Source organism: Aphis gossypii, unplaced genomic scaffold (assembly GCF_020184175.1).
Source record: "Aphis gossypii isolate Hap1 unplaced genomic scaffold, ASM2018417v2 Contig00478, whole genome shotgun sequence".
Taxonomy (NCBI): Eukaryota; Metazoa; Arthropoda; class Insecta; order Hemiptera; family Aphididae; genus Aphis; species Aphis gossypii.
This window is the reverse complement of record NW_026083126.1, coordinates 147,921-164,373: the sequence shown is the minus strand read 5'-3', so window position 1 is coordinate 164,373 and position 16,453 is coordinate 147,921. Positions and strand designations below refer to the sequence as shown.

General features: G+C 26.9%; 2 protein-coding genes and 1 long non-coding RNA gene across 3 annotated transcripts; all 3 read left to right on the top strand.

Moving 5' to 3' along the window:
* Nucleotides 1–56: 56 nt before the first annotated feature.
* Nucleotides 57–5,760, top strand: LOC126554380 (uncharacterized). Its single transcript, XM_050209454.1, has 4 exons — nucleotides 57–355; nucleotides 2,380–3,187; nucleotides 4,805–4,824; nucleotides 5,028–5,760. Exons 1-4 carry the CDS (start codon nucleotides 57–59, stop codon nucleotides 5,758–5,760), a joined length of 1,860 nt encoding a protein of 619 aa, XP_050065411.1.
* A 6,367-nt stretch (nucleotides 5,761–12,127) lies between these two features.
* LOC114123071 (uncharacterized) lies at nucleotides 12,128–13,306 on the top strand (the record flags this gene model as incomplete). Its single annotated transcript, XM_027985936.2, has 4 exons — nucleotides 12,128–12,578; nucleotides 12,730–12,810; nucleotides 12,928–13,047; nucleotides 13,112–13,306. Coding segments are annotated over exons 1-4 (594 nt in total), but the record flags the coding sequence as incomplete, so codon positions are not given.
* Nucleotides 13,307–13,903: 597 nt separating this feature from the next.
* On the top strand, nucleotides 13,904–14,929 carry LOC126554366 (uncharacterized). Its single transcript, XR_007606659.1, has 3 exons — nucleotides 13,904–14,112; nucleotides 14,196–14,582; nucleotides 14,677–14,929. It is a non-coding gene; the product is annotated as an uncharacterized LOC126554366 (long non-coding RNA).
* The last annotated feature ends 1,524 nt before the right edge of the window (nucleotides 14,930–16,453 follow it).

The window sequence follows — 16,453 nt, the reverse complement described above, 5'->3', positions numbered from 1 at the left end:
TATCACTTATTTTCACGTGGTGTGTAGATTTTAATTTCTAATTTTTTAAATTTACAATGCAAAAATCGAAGATTTTAGAAGTGCTGTGGTTAGCAGACGAAGCCGGGCTGTTAGACGAGCCATCGGAGAGGAAGTATTGGGTTCACCCATTAATTGAAAATCGGGAAAATTCTAAAAAGTTTCTAGTGTTTTATAGTGATTTGAGAAAATATCCAGAAAAGTTTTTTGACTATTATCGAATGTCCATTAATTCATTTGATGAACTTTTGCAAAAAGTGCGCGAATCATTAACTAAAAGTTATACTCAACTTCGCAATCCAATAACTCCAGAAGAACGGTTAACAGTGACAATAAGGTAAGCATTATTTAAATATATTAAGTAATATTAAGTATTTCTCGTATATTAAAAAAAAAAAACAAAACACAAATGCTGAATATGTATTTTTGTTCTACCTATTTACTTATAGGTATAATAAATGTAAAAAAAAACTTATTAACAATCGAATATTCGAATATAATATATAAAAATTAAAACAGTCCCTGTGTTCAACTTAATACTAAATAGAATACTAAAATGAATAATAAAATGTATATACTGTATATAGGAAATAGTATTATCAATCAAAGAAATTAAATATATATTGTAATTATATTTTAATATATATAAACATATAATAATAACTAATTAATATAATTTAATAAACTTAAAATAAAATGCTCTTTAAAAAATATTACTTATAGTATAATAAATTTAATAAAAAAACTTATTAACAATCAAGTAATATATAAATTAAAAAAAAAATTATAGGTATATTATACTATATACATACAATAACAATTAATTAATATATTTAAAAAAACTGAAAGTAAAAAATATTCTAGGAAAAAAATATCTTTTTATTTTATTGGTCTTTTGGTGTTTCTTCTGATACATTAACAGGATAAGCTGATACTGAAGAAGACCCAGGTATATCAAAATTATGTTGTAGAGATTGGTAATGGTCTTGGTTTGTTGCATACTGATACTGATGTTGATATGGTGGTATATGTGGATATTGTTGAGGCAGAGGATGATGATGATGTGATGTAAATGGTTGCTGATGTAGCTGATCAGTGTATACCGGTTTTGAATAATTTTGAAATTGATTTAGTTGTGATGGATGTGTGTTTTATTGATTTAAGGAATTTTGATTTTTAAAAAAGTCTAAAATGTATTGACGAAAATTTATTTTTTTTGTTTGGTCTAAACTTGTATAATCCGGTAAAATGGAAAGTAAAAATGCCTTATCAGGATCAATATCGTTTTCATTATTTAAAGCATCAAAACGTTGAAGTAATGCAGTTTTAAAAGGATTCATGTATGTTCTTTTTTTTTTTAGCTTGAGTATTAATTATGCTAGAACTAGCTACATTAATATTCGAAGTCACTGACGTTGATAAAAGTTCTTCTGTATTCTCTACTTCATTTTCACCTAACGAAATGTTGTCATCGTCATCTTCATCTGCATGATCTTCTATGTTACTTGACGTTCTAATAAAGTTGTTAATTGTATCTTAGCAAATTTAGTATAGATATATTTTATATTAAATTATTGAAATTAACTCAATTTCTTCTTACTAGAACTTGTTGCAAAAAAGTTAAAGATTCTGAATATGCAAATTTTTTTTTCTTGGCCGATTGTCCACTTTTACCATGATTTAAAAATTTAGAATACCCGTCACGTATATGTCTCCATCGATTTTTTAAATCTTTAACTTAAACAATTTTAATAATAATCCAATTAAAACCAGAGTGGTCAAGTGAGTAATATGCTGCTATACAGCAGGTCACTATATAATTGGTGTATTACATTTGAATCCAATGAGAGGTATCATTGTATACGAAAAACGATTCTGAACGGAGATGATTTGTCAGCCTAGGACATATAATTTCTAGTGGTTGGTGAAAAAGGTGGTAAGAATAACTTATGATGAATTTTGTATTAAATTGTAATGTATTTTGATTTAGCCAAAAAAAAATTATCGATATTTACAAAAAAAAATAAATTAACAAAAACGATTATTTCAAATGCCTATAAATAGCGATAAAAGAAGTGAAATATTTTTCATATTAAATCGCATGTAAGGAAAAAGCCAATCTAAATAACTGGTGAAATTTTAAAATATTTACGACTTATACTTTTTGAATAATAACAAATATTTAAAGTTCAAACGCACATATAATTTTTCCTATAATGATGTTTCAAGTTTTAATTTTTATTCAATGATACCTATTATACACACGACGTCATAGTAAAATTATACATTTTATCGCTCCGCTCGGAATCTAATAAATATTATTAATTTTTAAATTACTATAAACATTTATTTATGTTCTAGGTATCTATCTACTGGAGTGAGCTTTTCTGCACTGCATTATGATTTCCATATAGGAAAAAGCACTATATCTGGAATAGTGAGAAAAACGTGCCAGGTAATATGGTCAACTCTAAAACCAACAGAAATGCCTGAGATTATAAAAGATAAGTGGTTGGAAATTGCTGACGTATTTTATTTGAAAAATAATTTTCCTAACTGCTTAGGAGCAATTGACGGGAAACATATACGGTGCAAAAATCCTAAAAATTCGGGTTTTCTTTTTTTTAATTACAAAAAGTATTTTTCTGTTATGTTGATGGCTGTCGTAGATGCTAATTTACAATTTATTACTATCGATGTTGGAGCTTACGGCAAAGACGGGGATTCAAACGTGTTTAAAAATAGCAACTTCGGAAAATTGTTGTATTCGAATAAACTTGACCTTCCAGAACCAGCTTTATTACCAGAAACAGAAAGCAACCCTCAACCTTATGTTTTTATTGGTGATGAAGCATTTGCGCTTCATACACACTTGTTAAGGCCTTATTCTGGACGAAAACTCACAGAAATTGGTAGAGTGTTCAATTATAGGTTATCCAGGGCACGCCGAATGGTAGAGTGTGCATTTGGTGTATTGGCTAACAAATGGCGAGTATTTCACACTCCAATTCAAGTAGAACCCGATTTTACGGATGACATTATAAAGGCATGTTGTGTCTTACACAATTTTGTACGTAAAAGAGATGGAACCAATTTTGAAAACTCAGAAACAATCTCGCTTGAAGATATCGAAGTTCACGGAACTGTGACACGATCTCAAGGTATTGAGGTGAGAGATTTTTTTTCAAATTATTTTATTGGTCCGGGAGCCGTTCCTTTTCAGAACTCAAAATAAACTGATATTATTCTACATTTTTTAAAATTCTATATGCATATAAGTCTTATATTTTGTGTTATTCATAAGTGTTATTTTTAAGTAATTTTTTATATATTGAGTTATAACTTATAATATAGTTACTTTTAGTATGTCAATATTATTAAAAATAAATTATAACTTATTAACTACTCAATTTTACTGTGATGTGTTTTTTTTTTTGTGTCTGTGCATACGATAAATATTCAAAATAATGCTTCGATTTTTTTCTATTTTAGTATATTTTCCGATGGGAAAGTTAATCAAGTTGGTGCATTCAGATGGTCATAATTTAAAACTCACAGTAGTTTCCAAAAGCATCGTTGAAAAAAAAAAATAAAAATTAAGGTAAACGAAAATTTTTACGCAAAATTAGTTTTCGACAAATCCTATAATGGTTTTTTTTGTAACTTATATTATAACACAAGGTTTCTTATAAATTGTTGTTAATCAGCAATATTTTTTATGGCCGTCTGAATTTCAAATTTTGACAAAAATGTATTAAATTGAAAATGTACAAATTATTCTAAAGTCAGTTAAAATTTATAAAATATTCAATTTGTATACCCAAGGATTAAAAATCTAAAACAAGGTTCAACGTAAGTAGTTCAAATAGGTATTTGGGATGTAATTTAAAAATATTATTCGTTGGTACATGAAACTTCTAAAGTACCTATATTATTATATACTTATCGGCTTAATAATATGAATATAAATATAATATAAAATATCCTAGTCTGACAAACCTTTGATGCTTTTACTTTTACCAAAAATAATGTTAATAAATTCTAATAAAATTAGCTTAATACTATCAATAAAACAATATACCTAAAATAAATTAAATTTTAATATAAACTTTGGTAGAAGGTATAAATTAAAAATTGAGTATAGTCATATTATCTTCTTAATTTTTATATGATACAATACTTAAATATTTAAAAGTAAGATAATCTTACCAGATTTTATTCATCGACCAGTGGGTATTTTTAAAAAATTTCATTTTCAACATTTTTATTTAAATAAATTTACTAAAGTTACTATAATAAACAATAATATTGTGTTTTCATTATAAAAGAAAATAGGTACGAATATCATAATCATATTAAATAAAGATATTAAAATCATACGTTGAATTAAGTATTGTACCTCTAAAAATATATATAATCATAGATATTAATTAATTCTTTATTATCTATGACTATAATACCACACAATTAAACAATTTTACCCTTTCACTACCCATGGGTACTCCAAGGTACCCTCATACAATTACAAGTGCGATTTTTAATTTGTAAAATATTGTAGCAAAATTTATATATTATCCCATTAAGGCCTAGCGTAACCGTATGGTAACACAATTATAGTCATGTTTGAATGCATGCTATTTTTAAACTTATGGGATTATCCAGTTCCAATGTCGTTCATATCGTTGATAATGACCCGGTGATTAATTTTACACACAGATATCTTTTTTATATGTTGACATTAAATATTTATCAAGAAATTCAATTTAGTTTGAAAATTATTTCGTAGAACATGGATATCAATTTCGAGTAAGTAAATTATATATGTTTTAAATATATGAATCAACTATAATTTTTATTTATGCGTATTCAGTATACTATAGGGATTAATATTAACTTAATAAAGTGCGATATTATTCAATATTGAATAAGTTATGAAAGTTAAAAGTTTGATGTTACCGTATGGTAACGCTAGGCGCAAGTACTACATATAATTTAAATTTTTTCAACAGAACTGGATTTTCGCTGTCTGAGGCGTTAGACATTTTGTACAATGACATAGATGCAGACGAGATATATATCGAACCACCTGAACCATGTGTACAAACTGATGAAGATTCCGGGGATGAAAACAATGGCGAAGTAGACAACCTATCAGCACGCCAATTACGAACTAAAGCAGAAATTAAATTAGCCAATAATAAGAGGTACGGCGGTATTGGTGATGATAATATTGGTCTAGAAAACATTTTGAGCAGTAAATCTGTGACATCGAGTGAACAATATAAACACGTAAGCACGAAAAGTATAGATGAGTGGATGAAAAAAATAAAAACTGGTAAGAAATCTTTTACGTGGATAAAAGGGGGAGATTTTGAAGAGCTTCAAAAGAACTTTCCTCAGCCTGATTTTTCAAGTTACAAAAACTTATCTATTGTAGACATTTTTGAAACTTTTTTGGATTACGACATAATTAATTATCTTGTGGCTGAAACTAGACGTTATGCACTTTTTTTAAATTGTCCAGATCCACATATAACACATGACGAAATTCGATGTTTTATTAGTATTTTATACCTTAGTGGATACAATAAATTACCTACAAAAAAGTCGTTTTGGGACTCTATGGATGATATGAAAAATGAGGCTGTCTGTAATGCAATGCGCCGTGATAGATTTTTGCAAATATGTCGCTTTATTCATTGTGCTGATAATACACAAATTGATGCTAAAGATAAGGCTTAGAAAATTAGACCTCTTATGAATATGATAAAAAATAAGTGCTTAGAAAATGTTGTACCTCAAAAACATCTTGCTTATGACGAATCAATGGTGAAGTACTTTAGTAAGCATGGATGTAAGCAATTTATTAGAGGTAAACCAAGACGATTTGGTTACAAAATGTGGTGTGTAAATACGAATGACGGTTATCTTGTAAATTTTGAATTGTATCAAGGCAAAGATCCTCGTGAAAACGAAAAATATAATTCTATATTTGGAAAGGCAGTATCACCTCTTATTTTAATGCTTGAAGACTTACCCAATTCTAAAAAAAAATTACCTTACTCATTGTACATGGATAACTTATTTACTGGGATTAATATTTTTAATTATTTCAAATATCTGGGTTACTCAGCGATTGGTACTATCCGACAGAATAGAATACCAAAAAATTGTCCTTTGGCCGACAAAAAAAAATGTTCAAAAAAAGAACGCGGAAGTTTTGAAACTGCAATAGAAAAAAATGAGGGTATTTTGTTGGTTAGGTGGATGGATAATGCAGTTGTTACAATGGCTTCCACTGATGTTGGCACCAAAAAAGTATCTAGTGTAAAAAGATATTCACAAAAACATAAAAAACATATAAATGTAAGTCGCCCCAATCTTGTTGCTCAATATAACCAGTATATGATTAGGCTTAAATTATGTTTAATTTCCGATCGGTGGTACCTATTTCATTTAATTATTTTCATAAAATGTTCAGCAGTTCATGGCTAGGTTCTTTTTCTTCTAAAAAAACTTTTTTAGCAGTAAAATTGCTTAAAATAATTTACATCGTATCTTAAAATACTTATCACATTTACAGTAAATAGTGTATAATATCGTAGTGATATATAAACGCATATTTAAATAATAAAGACAATATAATACTTTGCAGAAAATACTATGTTTATACTTCAGATGAGAAAACCAATATGACCGATATTTTGTCAGATTCTTCATCGTCCATCGGTAAAGCAACTGTCGATGAAGAGGAATAATGGAGAGGGTTCAAGTCGGAAAAATTAAATGATATAGAACAGGTCACAAATAAAAAACGTCCTACAAAGTACATGGAACCGTGTCCAGAAATAGACTGTATTCTTAATGCATCCAGAATGAGATCACATTTAAATACATTAATATTAAACGGAAATATTTCTTCCACTTGCCATTATAAAAAGACTGCCTACATAGTATCAAATACTTGCTCCTTTGATGCAGTCATAGTTGGGTTAGTTGTTGCCTATAACGATTATCCCACATAAAAGAAATTTTAAAACACACCAACAATGAATTTTTAATTATGGCGAATATGATATCTCTATATGGAAAGAGCAAAAAGATTTATGCGGCAAGACTTAAATTATTATTAAGTTGTTTTAAAATAGAGGGTGATATTCCTGCTGTCAAATATGTCAATGCTGTATGTAAGTCACTAAAATAATTTATAATTGTTTTAATAGTGCTTCTAGTTCTGTGCAATATACTCAATGTACAAAGAATTGCACAAACAAAAAAATACTTCCGTCACCGTCAATAATTTTGAACAATACAATTTTAAGTGGATTTCCAATCATGATACAACTTTTCCAAAATTACATAAAAAAGAAATCAGAGCCCTGTTATAATAAAAAATGTAAAGAATTCAAAACCATATATCAGATACTGCAAAATCATTTGTTTATTGAAGCTGATTATTTATATGGCAATGAAGTCGATGAAAAAAAACTAACAGATTTTCCAGAGAAAATAAGTATTGAAAGCACGAAGTAAGTAATAATTCTATAAAAATATTATTTATAAAATATAAGAATATTTATTAAGTTTTAAGGTTTTAAATTTTTAACTAAATTAAATTAAATTTTGAGTTATCACAAAAAATAATAAAATAACTAAACAAATAAATATGAAGAAATAACATAGTTTTTATTTCAAAAATAACTACCCGGTTAGAATATTATTTTTATTCTAACTGAAAAATACAGGAAAAAATTGTAAATAATTACAACAAATTTATTTTTTATTTATATTAATTGCATGTATATTGTATATTATTGTTATATTGATTTAATCTATTTTTGTGTATTAGCTATTTGTTATTTAATTTATATGTTTCTTGGTCTAATACCAGTCTAACTGTGCACAATAAGTATCATTTAACATATTTAATCTTAACAGGTACACCCTAATATCAATCGTTCACTATGCTGCTGGGCATTACGTGACGTATGTAAAGAGATATAATGGAAATTGGAAATTGCACAATGATTTACAACAAAAGATCGAAAAAATAAGAAACAAAGAATCAGTTAAAAATATAAGCTCTCACCTGTTAATGTACATACAAATTTAATTGTAAAATATTTGTTTAAAAATTTATTGTAAAAGGATAATTTTTTTTTTTTCTTTCTTCGCAGCACTAGTTTTATATTTTTTGGACAACATGTTCATTTATTCAATTTTATTCAAATTCAAAGAAAAATATTTATGCGAAAAAAGACAGATTTTCATAATAAACCAGACAGGTTTAAAGTAATTATGCTATAAGGTAAGTATTACTACTACTTGTGTCATTGATATTCCAGCTTTATAATATTTAGTGAACCATTAAAAAAGTGTAACTCAAACATGGTGGAAACCACAACGCTGGTAAAAGTTTAAAGAGTTACATAAATAACTTTTACATCTATTATACTATTGGTTTGTAACTCATTGGTAGTGGAAACGCCTGGTAAGTGTATAGTTTGGTTACTGCAAAAAACATTTTAAGATTCAAACGTACTGTCAAAAAAAAGTGGTTTTGCGTGTTCAATAACTTCATGATAATTAAATGTTAATATAAATAATATTATGTTAAATATGGGCAAAATTAAAATTTGCACTAGGCTAGATTAAATACTTTGGTAATATTTTTTTTAGGTTTTTGGCTTGCAAATTTCGATAGTGAGCTTGCAAATTATTGCTTATTATAAGGAGTGTTTTGACACCGGTTTCGAAAGTTTTGGATATTAAGTTAGGGCTGCGTGAAGTTAGCCCTCCTTTTCTCCCACCACTCATAACTCATTTGTTATTGACTTGCTAATTCTGGAATCGAACTTGCAAATTCTTGCTAATTACTTGCAAAATTTTGATACTATGTAAAGTTTATTTTAAATAAGTGTAAGGGCCATCTTCACGGACGTTTTGAGCTAAGCTGTCTAGTGATCATATTCAGTGGCGGCGGGATACAGGATTATTTGAAGCAATTGCTTCATGTCTGAAATGGGTAGGTGGGTGGGTATCCGGGTCCGGGTGGGTGCATAATTGTAAGATACATAAATGTCATGACAAATATTATAATAATTAGTAAAATATAATATAATATTGAGTATGCTAGTATACTACGATGTCACTGTATCGACATGTGTGTGCTGTCGTAGTTATTTTAGTTCTGTTTTATCTAATCCAATGACCAATAACAATTATTATAAGAATTAAGAATACAAACTCAGCCCTATAACATTTATTATACATGTTTAGTAATATAGTAATATGCTCCGCATATTTTCCTATTTATATAAAAACCACGGAAATCCCAATATCTTACATCGATTGTGCCTGCGACCCTCGCCATCCCACCATTACTATAACAAAAATAGTATGATTGAACATTGATTATATACACACTAATACAGTTACAGTTATATTATAACTCATTATTTCTAAAACGTATTGAATTAATCGATAGTCGATAATCATAATTCATAATTCAAAACGTTTTGTTCTGTACTAGACAATGTTTGGCTCAGAGCTTTTTTTTAAATATTATTCTGTGGTTTTGTGCAGACGTGCAGTTAATAAATATTTTAAATTTTAAATTTTATATATTTCTTATAATTTATAAAATTCTTACTAAGTATCAATTATTTTTTTTTAATATGAAACCTGTATTGTGTGATTATTGTAAACGTGAACGTGTTAAACAAAATGATACCAACTGGAATCGACATATTGAATCATGTCAAAAAAAAACACAAATGTGCAATAAAAGACAGAAAGGAAATTTGGACAGATTTTTTAATAAAAAACCAAAGAGTTGTATTGGTATGTATACAAAAGTTTCTAAAATGTTTAATATAGGTACCTATCTACTTTATTTTAATTATTATGATTTTTTAACTATTTAAGTTGATCAACAATGTAATACTTCAAACGCTGCATTTTCTACTTCGATTAATAATACACCATGTATATTTTTGTTTTATTTCCAAAATTTAAAAAATATATAGGTATTTATAGATAAATATATAGATTTATTAAGAGATAAGCTGATATTTAAATAAATGTGATTATGCCACTTCTGCAGTTTTAAAAAATAATTGTATACATGTATCTATAAAATTAAATTATACATTAATATGTACCTACACGAAAGAAACATCCCAGATAACAAAAATATATTTTATTAAGATTTAAAAAATATTATTTTTATGATGATATGATTTAATTAACGTTTTTTTTCTTCATTTTTTTGATTAAAATAATATTTAAAAAATATTTATAAAATGTCAGTTGGCCACGAGATTATCGTTTATATGATATTTTAAAAATAATATTTATATGGTATTTTAAAAATAATGTAAATAAAATGTCATTTTTATAATATTATTATATTATTTTTCTTTTATTATTATTATAATATTCTCAGTATATGATTATTTAAAGATTTTAAATATTATATTCATAAATTCATAATTATTACTTACAGTTGGTAAATAAATATATGCGACTACTTATATTGTATCTTACCAATTTTCAATCATAATTTTTATTAATATAAATAAACAGATACACAGAATCCCTTTTTTTTATTATTTGTCAAGTACCACAAATAATTTTAATACCTTCAAGCATAATCTAATTAGTCCTCTACTTATTACTTTTTAGCACAATCCTTCAATTATTCACTCATTATAATATATTATTAAAATACTACCTATTGACATAAAGTATACATTTAATAAAATACACTTTTTTCCAACCATTAGATTGGCTCACAGCATTCTAATTGAAAAAAAAAATATTATATAATTATATTACTAAAAAAATTTCACAAATTATTTGACAAAGCAAATGAAATACTTTATTTTTATTAATAATTGTACAATTGATTATATATTAAGGTTCAGATGGAATTTGGCACCAGCAATAAAAATTTTCATTGGTGTTTCAACATCAATTGTATTGATATGTTTAAACTTGCCAATTTTTTTTATTGACTCTGAAACATTCAAATACAATAAACTATAAAAAATTTATATTTGGTTAATTTATACGTAGGTATATTGGTATTATAGGATAAAAATGAAAAATAAACTTTGAGAAGAAATAGAATATAAAAGAATATTATGTTATCATCTTTCTTACCGAATATTAAGGAACATGTGGCCAAGACTGAGAAAACCTTTTTCTTTTTTTGTCCTTTGTAACTAAATTCCTTTAGTAATTCATCAGTAAAAAGAAATCTTAGAATTGTTCGAACTGTGCCACCTATATTGTTGCGAGCTAACCGTGATAATTCTTCGACCTGTTATCATAAATTAATTTGTTTGTATGTTATTTTTTTATCTGGACACAATTAAATTATTTATAAGTAGGTACATCTTGATTGAACAAATTTAATAACTCCCCAAAAAATTATAAAGATAGCCCATACAAAAAACCCAGTAAGTTACTTGGGTAAAAAGATTTAGAGACCTCTTTAAATACAAGCTCTACCTACATGTTAGTTATTACTCATTATTATTATAATAAATAACTCTTACCATTTTTTTTTGATGTGTAAACATCTATGCTATCGGTTTGTAGTACGTCCTTCTTGGGGAATCGAGCGTCAGGCGTAAGTCATGTAGATGTGACTGATTGAGTCGTTGAGTGTGTGTGTGTGTGTGAGGCTATTGCGCACGGTCTTCACGCAGGCTACCCAACATACGCGGCGGCAGTGGCGGACGTCACGGGCGGAGTGAGGTGGCAACACCGATTCATTATTATTATTAATATTATTATTTATTATTCTCGTTTACGTATACGCACGAAACCGTGTTTGTATCGTATAATAATATTATTATACACTATTCGTTTTGTGCGTCGTCGTCGTGTCCGTACGAGATATTACTATATTACGAGGTATTAAGTAACTCAAACATTACTGTGGTTCATCAATTGAAAAGATAATTACTTTTAATTTAATTTAATTAATAATTTCAATTTTTAAAACAACGTTAATGCTAAAAAAATCAAAATGTTATTATTTCTTTTATCCATAAAATTGCAGCTGTATAATACACAGGGACTGAGACCGGACCACGATTAAAGATAAGATGGTTACTCAACGATCTGTAATATTAATAAAATATATGCTTCTGAAATATTCCTTACAATTTTTATTGATAAGAACCGTGTATTAGCTCTTCAAGTGGTGAACACGGGTGTTATTTCCCGCTAATTTATCACGGTTCAATATATTTTTAATATTAATATTTTTTTAATAATTATGCATTTATAGCTATTTATTTACTATTTAGTATTTACGCACGACGCACCTCTTTACCTAATTAACTTAAATGAAGTGTTGTGTACCGAATTGTGTTAATCAACACAAATCTTCTTTTATTGTGCCTAAAAGTGAGATTAAATTGAAAGAATGGGAGTGTATTCTAGGTATAAAATTAAAAAAACAATTTAGAGTTTGTGGATCACATTTTAATAAAAATGACATTATTGATACTTGGGAGTCTGGACAAGGCTTTTCCAAATACACGGTAAGTCAAGTATAGTATACATTAATTAACATTAATTACCTACCTGGTTAAATAATAACTAACTATAGGTATAGGTACATTTTTTTATGTAGTAATAGGTAGGAACCTAACTAGTTATAATTAATATATTATAATTTATTAAATATTTTAGGTGTGTTTAAAACGACCTAGATTAAGAGAAGGTGCTGTCCCATTTCTTTTAAACAGTGATACATCATTGCAAAGTGTTCAGGTATTATTCTAATAATCAATTTGGTATTCAAATTGTCTAATGAAACAACTGAATTAAATATAATTATTATACACTAGTAATATTATACCTAATGTAATATTATATTTAATTAACCAGGAAGAATCTGTAGGATTAAAATATAATAATGACCATAACTACTGTCTTAGTATGGAATGTAGTCCACCAATCAATAATGTATATGAAGAAAAAATTTACTCACCTCATAAAAAACTTAAAGTAGGTAATTAATAAAATGTTTAATTAACATTATTGTATTTTGTTATTTTTTATTTATTTACAGCTTGATGATTTAATTGAAGAAACTGGTTTATTTAATATTTTATTTAACCAAACAAATAAAATTAATTTACCAATTAGGTGGTCGGTTGATACTTTGATTGATGTCAAAGTTAAAACATTTAAAAAATCTATTTCTTTTTATAAAATGGGACCATTTACTGTCTCATATTTCAGGTTCATTGAAAAACATCTTGTGCTAAAAGAAGGTGGTAAAAATTATTATATTTAATTATTTAAAATGCATTGCAAATACTTAATGTATAATTTTCTATATTACAGATTTAAATGTTATTTTGCATGTTTATGGCCGTGAAATATCAGTTGCAGATATTGGTTTTTCTAATTCTTTGTTAAAAATCAAAGAAGACTTAGAATTACTTTTGGATATATTTAATAAAAGTAGAATCTGTAATGGATCAATATCAGCAAATGAAATGACTGCCTATAAAACATATTTTGGTAAACAATATGTTGAAACATGTGGTAAATGTTTCCATGAAAAATGCTTGAAAGTGCTTCCTGAAGATAATAGGTAAATTGATCTATTCTGCAAATTCCACACATGAAAAAATATATGAAATTATATAAATTTTTTATAAATTGATTCAATATTTAGTGATTCTTATTGTTCATGGTGCAAACGACTATTATATTGTATATAAAAAAAAAATGTACAAGAGTTCAAAAAGAATAGCCCAAGAACATACTATTCTCCAAATAAAAAAAAAATAATTGAAAATATTCAAAAGCCAAAAAAATAGTTGTTCAAAAATGTTCTAGAGCAAGTAAAAAATATTAAGACACAGAAAAGTTTAAATAACTGCAGAAAGCTAATGAATGAGATGAGTAATTCAAGACTATCTAAATTTATTAGAAGATCATACAATTCCCAAGAGCCAATCTGAACTTATACATGAGATATTTGCAGCATCAAATTCAAAATACTAAAAATAGAAGATATAGTGAAAACTGGACACTTTTGTGTCTTCTTTTTCAAATTAGGTAAGCATTACCTACTAAGCTCATAAAAAATACTATTATGATTATATTTTTCTCTCCTTTATGCTATTTTATTTTTAATTTAGATCTCCTAGTGGTTACAAATTTTTGAGAGAATATAACATTCTTCCATTGCCATGTGTAAATACAGTTCGAAGAAATCTTTTAGCTGTTCAAGTTGGTTGTGGTTTTGACTTTAAACTTTTTCAAACTATTAAAAAAAAGTTCACTACCAAAACTGAAAAACAGAAAATAGGTGTTCTGTTATTTGATGAAGTTTTCTTGAGAGAGAGCATAAGTGTTAACAGTCGCACTTTACATACACTATGGGCTAGAAGACTATGGTAATGAAATAGAAAATAAAATAAATAGCTCTGAAAAAGCCAACCATGGGTTGGTTTTAATGTGGCAAAGTTTAGCTGCTAATTTTACTCAGCCCATAGCTGTTTTTTCATCAAAAGGTCCAGTAAAAGGTATCAATACATTATTAATTACCTGCATTAATGACAGAAATCCAAAATAATATTATATTTTATCATTAGGTGTTAATAATGTTTGATGTTGTAGGTGTAGATCTTGCAAAAATTGTTATTAAAGCTATAATATTGCTGGAAAAATGTAGGAGCAAAAGTCGTTGGCTTGACTAGTGATGGGGCACTACTAACCGTACTCTATGGAAGGAACTGGGTATAAGTGTCAAAAAAGAAGATTTCAAAAATTATTTTAAAAATCCTTTTGATTTCAATAGAAATATTTTTGTTTTTTCTGATACACCTCATCTAATGAAAACTGTTCGCAACCGTCTATATCAGAAAAACAACTGAGGGTATGTATTATTTAGCTAGAATTGAGCATCATGTTTATATTTTCATTTATACTATAGATACATCCATCTAAAGCTTTCATAAAGTGGAGTCATTACTATTCTGTTTATAAGACAGAAGAAAATTCACTGACTAAAGTTTGCCCAAAATTAACCAAGCACATTTTGATTTAAATAGTTTATCCAAAATGAAGGTGAAATATGCTGTGCAGGTAACTAATAAATATATACATGATAAAATAAAAAAAAAAAAATATATGGGTATTTTTCTTTTTTTCTTAATATAATAAAATAAATGTTTTAAGTGCAAAATAAAAACATATATATTATTATTTATTTTAAGTTGTTCAGTGCATCTATGGCTGTAGGTATTGATTATACAAAGGTAAAATTATTATGAGGATTTGAAATTCTGACGAGACAGTCAAATTCACATTGATGATGAATATATATTTGATTCTTTAAACCGACGATTTCCTGCAGAAGGAATAAGAAAGAATAGTGTTGATTTAGAGGTTTCTTATGTGTCTGTGTTGTAGTGTTGCATGCTTAGGATAATATATATAACATATTATAACCCGTGTGGAGCTTTTATTTATAACAGTTAACACCTAAAATCTATAATTTTATTTTGATAGAATATGTTAAAATATTCACTTATTCTGTCAAGTTGGTGTATTGTGTCTGTATCATTTTTTTATACATGCAAAATATTTTAATTTACTTTTAATTTGTAATTTTAAAAAAAACAGGTTTATCATGGTTAACCGAATGGGAATCTAATCTAGAAAACAAATTAATTGATGAAAATGAATTTTGACCAAAGCTACAGCTGATGGTTTAAAGATAACTTTGAAATCTACAATTGATTTAACAAATTATTAGATAGAAAAAACTGTGGGTTGAGTTTGTTTTGATTGACTGGCAAATTAAATCAGGATAATTTGGAAGTAAAATAGTTTTATTAAAAAAATATATTTATCAAATATAAATAATTATTATATATTAATGCAGAAAAAATTTTTTGGCATGGTAAGGCAAGTTTGTGGTCCAAATGATCATCCTACATGTCCAACGTTCCTGCAGTTGTATAGAATGCTTCTGTACACTCTCTTATAAAAACCACCAAAATCTGGCAACTGTACTATATTTGAAGTACTAGTCTATAACTAATATATACTAAATTACTAAATTATTCAATTTTTGTTATTAGAAAAAAATAATCATATAACAGTAACAGATTTAAAAAACATAATAAATGATCCATTAAATTCATCAGCCCGAGAACAAAACTTATAAATTGAAAAACAAAAAGAGAAACTGTAATGTTATGAAGGTGGCCAGTGAAGGTGGAAGAAATTTAGAAAAACCAAATAATTTTTCAGACTAAACAACTTTGATTGTACTTTTATCCGGGTGGTTTAAGTATATTTGTATTATAAGACAGAATATTTAATGTATATTAATTAAATTTTTATTTTACATGTATATAGCCTTGTTTTTAATTAACCATAAAATGCA

What these genes read in the sequence shown, in the direction of transcription:
- LOC126554380 (XM_050209454.1), top strand. Translation starts at nt 57, where the DNA reads ATGCAAAAATCGAAGATTTTAGAAGTGCTGTGGTTAGCAGACGAAGCC. An exon ending in CGGTTAACAGTGACAATAAG is followed by an intron (nt 356 to 2,379) that starts GTAAGCATTATT and finishes TTTATGTTCTAG; the next exon opens with GTATCTATCTACTGGAGTGA. An exon ending in AACATGGATATCAATTTCGA is followed by an intron (nt 4,825 to 5,027) that starts GTAAGTAAATTA and finishes TTTTTTCAACAG; the next exon opens with AACTGGATTTTCGCTGTCTG.